This window comes from Phocoena phocoena, chromosome 4 (genome assembly GCF_963924675.1).
Source record: "Phocoena phocoena chromosome 4, mPhoPho1.1, whole genome shotgun sequence".
NCBI lineage: Eukaryota > Metazoa > Chordata > Mammalia > Artiodactyla > Phocoenidae > Phocoena > Phocoena phocoena.
The window spans coordinates 79,769,089-79,776,909 of record NC_089222.1 but is presented as its reverse complement, the minus strand read 5'-3'; the positions used below and the strand labels follow the sequence as shown (position 1 = coordinate 79,776,909).

Genomic DNA, 7,821 nt, shown 5'->3' with positions numbered 1-7,821 from the left:
TCTGCCAGCTCAACTTCACATAATAAGCTCTGTATTTCAGTAGGGATAAGGCTGCTAGGAAGGAGCAACAAGCGTTAGATTTGGAGCGGGGTAGGGGAAGGAGGGGGGTGGGGGAAGGCGAGGAAAGTACCTTGAGCCTGCGCAGGTCGCCACTAGGGGGCCAGGACCGTGAGGAAGGTTGAGGAAAGAGGCTGAACTTCTTACTAAACTCCATCTTCAACCTCTGGCTAACGCGCAGGCGCACTGCCTCAGGACGAAGGTCAGACTGAAGAGGGCGGGCCTCGGACCGCGCAGGCGCAGTTGTGCGCCGGGTCGCCAAGATGTCGTTCCCCAAGCACAAGACGTCGCGCCTGGCGACCCTGCCCACTACTCTCAACCCAGCTGAATACGACATATCTCCGGAAACTCGGAAGGCACAAGCCGAGCGTTTGGCCATAAGATCCCGGCTTAAACGGGAGTACCTGCTTCAGTACAACGACCCCAGCCGTCATGGGGTTATCGTGAGTGAGGGGCCAGCGGGTGGGAATCGAGGGGCCAGAGTCGGGACGGTCCCGTCGGGCTGGGCAGCTCAGACCTGACAAGGGGAATCACGCCGCGGAGCGGTCACCGTTCCCGAAGAGTATTTTAGACACGGATCCTTTTCCAGGCCCAGAGAGCAGGCCAGTTCATTAGCCCTTTGACCTTGGGTAGAGAGCTCGGTGGTCAAGAGGACGGGTTCTGGATTCACACCATGCTGGGTTTGAGTCTTGGCTTGATCACTTCCCGCCTGAGTGATTTTGAAAAAGTTGTTCAACTCTGTTGCTTAGCCTCGGTTTTTCCTGTCTGAAAAATGGGGATAATATAGTACTTGCTATCTTATGAGGCTGTTAGGAGGATTAAATGAGATAAGGCACGTGACCGGCCAGCACAGTGCCTGGCTTGTGATGAGTGTTCAGGAAGTATGGGGGGTGTGTGTGTATTTTTTTTAAAGATGTTTTCCACTTTTCAGTTCACATTTATAGCAATACTGCTCTCTTCTGAAGGGAATATAGTGATTTTTCGGTTTATATCTTTTAAAGACCCAAACACCCTACAGCTTGCTGAAGCTTTGGGCTTTGGAGTCAAACGCCAAGGCGCTATGTACTAGCAAAGTATATGACTTTGTGCAATATCCCTAAGCCTTCTGAACCTTAGTTTTCTAATTTTCATATATGGAAATGGTAGTACATTCTTTATGGAATCGTTGTGAGGTTAAATGAGATAGTCTGTGTAACATTCCCGGCACATAATACATGCACAGTAAACTGATAGCTATTATTATTTAAGAAGTGTGCTTTTAGATTAAAAAAGAAAAAAGACTTTCTCAACAGTTGCATTGGTGTTCTGTAGGAATGTTAGGAAGTTGTGAGAATTGAAAGAAACTTACAGTGTGCCAGGCACTATAGAAACTCTTTCTGAATGATATTCAAATATCACAGCTATTCAAAGAGTTAAGCTCTATTACTATCCCCATTTTACAGATGAGAAAGACTACATGGGAAGGACAAGTATGTCATCGAGAGATATACGTTAGCAAGTGATAGAGCAGAATTTGAACCGTAGTCTGTATAACCCAAAGCATCTCTTAACCATTTGGCTATATTGTCTTCAGCCAGAACCTCATTTACTTGGGAGAAGGTGAGGACAGAGACATTGATTGTATACATACTCACACGATTGGGTTTGATGTGCTAGATAGTAAGATGTAGTAAAAAAAAAAAAAAAAAAGAGAGAGAGACTTTGAGTCAGACAGAGCTGAGGTTTAAACTCCAGGTTTTCTTTTTTCCAGTTCTGTGACCCAGGGCAGTTATAGTTTTGCTGTGTAAAACAGGTTTTACACCAGCCTCACTGGTTGTTCTGTTAAGTAAATGAGGGCCTGACAATTATATATTGAGCAATACATGGAAATTCTTTGCCTAATGTCTAAGAATGATTGAGCTAGTGAATAAATACTTGCTCAGCGTCCTCTTTTAGATACTGCAGTAACAGTGGAGAACAAAACAGGCAAAGACTCCTGTCCTCATAAAGCTTTCTTTCCAGAGGGAAGACAAGTAATAAGTTAAAAAATTAAATCATTTAGTATGTTAAGTAATGGGAAGTGATAAGAAGAAAAATAAAGCAAGGAAGGGGATTAGGAATGTGTGTATGTAGTAGAGAGGGAAAGCAGCTGCAGTTTTAGAAAGGCACAGGGAAAGGCCTCACTTGGAAGGTGACATTGAAGATCTCAGAGAAGTGAGGGGAGGGAGCTAGCCATTCAGCTCTCTGGGAAAGTAGCATTTTAGTCAGAGGGGACAGCAAATACGAGGGTCCTTCGACAGGAGTGTGCCTGGCTAATCCCCAAAATACTGAAAAGACCATTATGACTAACATGGAGAAAGATGAGGGCAGAGTAGGAAGAGATGAGTTGGGAAAGTTACCTGGGACTAGATCACACCAAGCCTCATAGGCCATTGAAAGAACTTTTCTGAGTCGGGTGTCCCATAATCAGGACTTACATTTTTTTTTTTTTGCGATACGCGGGCCTCTCACTGTTGTGGCCTCTCCCGTTGTGGAGCACAGGCTCCGGACGCACAGGCTCAGCGGCCATGGCTCACGGGCCCAGCCGCTCCGCAGCATGTGGGATCTTCCCAGACCGGGGCACGAACCCGTGTCCCCTGCATCGGCAGGCAGACTCTCAACCACTGTGCCACCAGGGAAGCCCAGGACTTACATTTTAACAACAACTCTGGCTGCTTAGTAGAAAAGAGACTATGGGGGAGTAAAAGCAGGAGCAGGGAGACTAGTTAGGAGCCTTTTGCAGTAATCTAATTTCTTAGTTGATGGTGGCTACAAGGTTGGTGACAGTGGAGTTGGTAAGAAGTGGTCCATTCTGGTTATGTATTGAAAGTAGAGCCAATCAGGTTAGCTGGCAGATTGGATATGTGGTGTAAGAGAAAGAGAGGACTCAAGGATAACTCCAAGGTTTTTGACTGAAGTGAAGAATGAAGTTGCCTTTTACCAAGATAGGGAAGAGTGTGAAAGGATCAGGGATGAAGGTGGAATGGCATATTGGCAAATCAGTTTGGGATACATCATGTTTGGCATCACGCTTGCCAATTAGACAATATGTCAGCATTGAGCAGGGAGTGGGATATTATGTCTGCAGTTCAGGGTACAGGTCTAGGGCTGGAGGCATAGTTTTGGGGAGTCATCAGCCTATAGGTGGATATTTAAAACCATGTGACTAGAGATTATCAAGGGAGTGAATGTAGATAGGAAAGACCCACAAGGTCTGAGGTCCTATATTAAGAGACTGGGGAGATAAGGAGGAAGAGAGCGAAAGAGACTAAGAGGGAATGGCCAGAGAGTTAGGAGGAAAGCCAAGCTGGTGTGTGCCCTTGAAGCCAAGTGAAGAAATGATTTCAAGAAGTGGTGTTCATAAGCTTCGCTGGTGGCGCAGTGGTTGAGAACCTGCCTGCCAACGCAGGGGACACAGGTTCGAGCCCTGGTCTGGGAAGATCCCACATGCCGCGGGGCAACTAAGCCCGTGCACCACAACTACTGAGCCCATGCGCCGTAACTACTGAGGCCCATGTGCCTAGAGCCCATGCTCTGCAACAAGAGAAACCACCACAATGAGAAGCCCACACACTGCAACCAAGAGTGGCCCCCGCTCGCCGCAACTAGAGAAAGCCCGTGCCGCGCGCAGCAACAAAGACCCAGCGCAGCCAAAAATAAAAAAATAAAATAAATAAATTAAAAAAAAAAAGTGGTGTTCACCATATCACATGCTGCTGATAGTCCTTTGGATGTGGAGTGGTGTCAAGGAAGGAGAACTGTCTCCCACGGCAGGTGTTTTGGAACCTCTTTCAACAACAGTACCTAGTTCAATGAACTATGGTCATGGAGCTGTTGGTATTTTTATGAAATGAAATGTCTGTTTCTGGAAGACAGGTCTGGCAGATATTAGGTGTAGAGAGGTGACTGGTAGAGAATTCTGGCATGAGAGAGTCATTCAAATGCATTAATAGCAGGAAGGGATAGATACAAGAATAGATAGATGTATTTATCTGTTCAGGTATAGAGCTCAAATGTCCCCTTGAACCTGTATCTTGTGTCTTCACCTTCTTTACTGTCTCTGCAAAGAGTTTGACAAACAGTTTGATTTAAAATGTTACTGTGAGAGATCCAGTTTATTTATGTCCTACCAATCATGACTTCTTGGCGTTGGTTAAAACCTTGAATGTTCTCCTCACAGCTTAGTATTAAAGTTTTAAAGCTGATTTCATTTGCTTATTTTTATCTATCAGTTAACTGGAGCAAATAATTTTGTAAAATCATTAGGGTATTTAGCTAATTAAATTTAATTACGTATTTGGGGTAGATTTGCTATTTTTACATAGTTATTCTAGTATAAATATATTAAAATTGACAGTTACTTTTATCTTAACCAAGACAATCTGATTATTTTTCTTTAACAACTTTGTCCTTTCAAAAAACGATTTTAATAATGTGAAATGTAATAATTTTGCTCTTAAAATACCAGCCAAGTCAGCTTAAAAAATGTAAAGTTCAGAGTTAGCCTACTTCTGTCTTCCTCTTCCTGCAGTTTATTTGTAGCCTGGAAAGACCAGTGTGGGCATAGCATTAGAAAAGGTCCTGGAAACAAAGTTCGCATATGATAGAACATATGAAATCTGTTTGTCCTCATTGGAAATACTGTGTGGTTCTGTTTGTCATACTTCAAGAAAGACAGTGACGCCAAAAACAATCCAGAAACGAATAGAAAAAAATGATTAAAAAAAAAGTGCCTCTTCTCTGACCGCTTAAAATGATTAGGATTCTTAAATCTTAAATAAATAGGAAGCTGAAGGATGATATGAGTCTTTTAAATTCTGAACAGGATCGTCAGAGAATTATTCAACAAATACTGGAAATGAAAGATCTTCTTTGAAGCTATTTAGGAATATTCGGGGTATACCCTTAACTGTAGAAGAGAACAAAGGGCATCTCTTGTGCTTCTCCACAAAAGTCCTGATGAGATTGTTTCTTAGTGTAGAACTTAATTTCCTGTGTCTTTTGTTTTCATTCATTTTAGGAAGATCCTGCCTTGATTCGTTGGACCTATGCAAGATCAGCAAATATCTATCCCAATTTCAGACCCACTCCCAAGACCTCACTTTTAGGAGCTCTGTTTGGAATTGGGCCCCTCCTCTTCTGGTATTATGTTTTCAAAACCGACAGAGTAAGTATTAGGACCTTGTGTTTGGTATCTGTGTGATAGGTTCCCTCTGTGCTGGCTGCAACTCTCTCTCTTGATAATTCCCATCTTGTCTTTCTACTCTTCCTTCAGTTCCTCTTTTATCTTTATTCCTTTCCAACTGAGTTAAAACAGGAAGTTTCAATTATATGTTTAGTTTTATTGCTTTATTGTTTCAACTCATATAGAAATATACTTTCTTATAAACTACGATTGTCTCTGGGTCTTTCAAATTTAATTTAATGGCTACTCTAGAATTTAAAATAATGAATTGGTCACTTTAAATATCTAAGACTTGAACTTAGCTCATGAAAGAGTTTTCCTGATGTGTTTTATTTATTTATTTATTTATTTTTGTTTTCCTGGTGTGTTTTAGATTAAGTAAGGAAATTATATTGTGTATATTAAGCAAGAGAATGTAGAAATAACTTAAAAAGTTAATTTCTTGGGCTTCCCTGGTGACGCAGTGGTTGAGAGTCCGCCTGCCGATGCAGGGGACATGGGTTCGTGCCCCGGTCCGGGAGGATCCCACATGCCACGGAGCGGCTGGGCCCGTGAGCCATGGCCTCTGGGCCTGCGCGACCGGAGCCTGTGCTCCGCAATGGGAGAGGCCACAACAGTGAGAGGCCCACATACCGCAAAAAAAAAAAAAAAAAAGTTAATTTCTTTTTTCTCATTGGATGTACAGAAGTTAAACTTTTCTATTCTGATTAATCTTTAGATGTTATCTTTGCAAATTTTTATATTTATTTTCTTTGCTTTTAAAAGAGATGTTTATTGGGTTAAGTATTAGCAGAATACATATATCACTTAGTATGCTCCCTGTCTGCATGAATTCCAGTTATGTTGGTCACATTTTGTGAATTAATGTTAAAATATGTTAATACTCCAACAACAGAAAAGCCAAAGCAGCCTGTGGTGGGGCTCACTGCCATCAGAGGCCTGGGTATGTGACTGCACAGAAAGCCAAGCTAATCTTTGACACTAGACCACTCTGATACTAGGTCCCCAACCCCAGCCCCCAGGCCTCATGTTCCCATCTACACTGGAGCCCACCCATGTAGCTCTGCTTTAAACTGGCCAGTCCACTCTCCTGGAGTGTACATATTTTGATTATCTGATAAATTATTGCTTAACAGAAAGGTGGGCCACACTTACCTAGAAGGTATTTACATTTTGCTTTCAGTGTATGCTATTTAGTGGGGTAATATAATTCTACTTACTAAAATATAGGTGTTTTTCAATAGGAGTGTTTTCTTATTGTCCCTTTATTTCTTCAGATTATTACTTCCTCACTCATACTCTGTAGGCTTTAGACAATAGGGGATTGTAATTAGGCTGGGAGTGTTTCATTTCTGTTTTTCAGAGCTATACCTTGAATTGCGCCAGAATGCATTGTTTTTAATGTACTTTTTTCTTTTCTGTCTATACAGGATAGGAAAGAAAAACTTATCCGGGAAGGAAAATTGGATCGAACATTTAACATCTCATATTAAGTCTGGCAATGATGACTATATGTACTGTTGTTTAAATGAATCTATTAATCATTAAAAAGATTCAACAAGCATTTGCTGGACATTGTAGAATCCCTACTTTGTAAGACTTCACAGGTTAATGAAGAAACAGATTCATGTTCATTCATTCAGTCATTCAGCAAATGAGTGTCTACTATGAGCCAGGCATTGTGCTATTGTGCTGAGAATATAGCAATCAACAGGACAACTTAGGCCCTGTGCTTAATGAGTACACACTCTGACAACTGTTCATTCAACACTTATTATTTAAGTGCTTATTATGTATCTGGTACTACTTAAAACCTAAGCTGTCATCTGGCTCCAGCCCCAGTGGTAAATTCAGCAGAACAGTTACAACCTTGTGGTTTAAAAAAAAAAGATAGCGATTCAGGAAAGTGATGTTGGCAAGCTGATGAAGAAGCAGTTCTGTCTAGGGAGATGGCATTTGATTTAGGCTCTGAAGATCACAGGGGCTGACAGAGCAAAATAGGAGCCCAGAAGGGCAAGGTGTGTTGGCTATGGCTAGATTGGGGGCCGCTGTTGGGTCAGAAGACAGGGAGTGGGGAGGCCATGCTGAAGAACAGGTAAAATGGTACAGAGCATGGGCTTTGCAGGTCAGATCTGGGCTAGAATCTTAGCTTGAGTTTAGCAGTTGGAATACCAGGCCCCCCTCTCATCATCTATGGCCTGGAGATAGTAATGCCTACTACCTCATAAGGTCATAAAGATGAAAATGAAGTAACAGAGTATTGCTCAATAAAAGCTACCCCATGCTTTGTAGTTTAGTCTTGAAATAGTAGGGTGACAATTTCGTCTATGAAGACAAAGTAAAATCGAGTGCTATAGGAAGAACAGCATGCTCTGTGGGGCTGGCTTGCATGAGTATATTGCTTTTAAGTTTCAGAGCATATTCACAACTATTGTCTCATTTGATCCTTGTATGAGCCTGGAGTACCCCAAAATGCAGAGCCTGAGAGAAAAGCTTGTATGTAGATAGTTTATGTTAGGAAGTGATCTGAAAGAACAGGTGGGAGACTGCTCAGAGTGAAA

At 42.1% G+C, this 7,821-nt stretch overlaps 1 protein-coding gene across 1 annotated transcript; it reads left to right on the top strand.

Annotated features, from left to right (window-relative positions):
- Positions 1-300: 300 nt before the first annotated feature.
- Positions 301-6,811, top strand: NDUFB4 (NADH:ubiquinone oxidoreductase subunit B4). The gene is made up of 3 exons (XM_065876783.1): positions 301-500; positions 5,096-5,242; positions 6,691-6,811. The coding sequence occupies exons 1-3, from the start codon at positions 321-323 to the stop codon at positions 6,751-6,753; spliced, it is 390 nt and encodes a 129-aa protein (XP_065732855.1). The 5' UTR covers positions 301-320; the 3' UTR covers positions 6,754-6,811.
- The last annotated feature ends 1,010 nt before the right edge of the window (positions 6,812-7,821 follow it).

Bases quoted from the DNA above. Each gene is read 5' to 3' on its own strand.
- NDUFB4 (XM_065876783.1), top strand. From the start codon at position 321: ATGTCGTTCCCCAAGCACAAGACGTCGCGCCTGGCGACCCTGCCCACT. The intron at 501-5,095 runs GTGAGTGAGGGG...CATTCATTTTAG, and splicing joins CCAGCCGTCATGGGGTTATC to GAAGATCCTGCCTTGATTCG. The intron at 5,243-6,690 runs GTAAGTATTAGG...CTGTCTATACAG, and splicing joins ATGTTTTCAAAACCGACAGA to GATAGGAAAGAAAAACTTAT.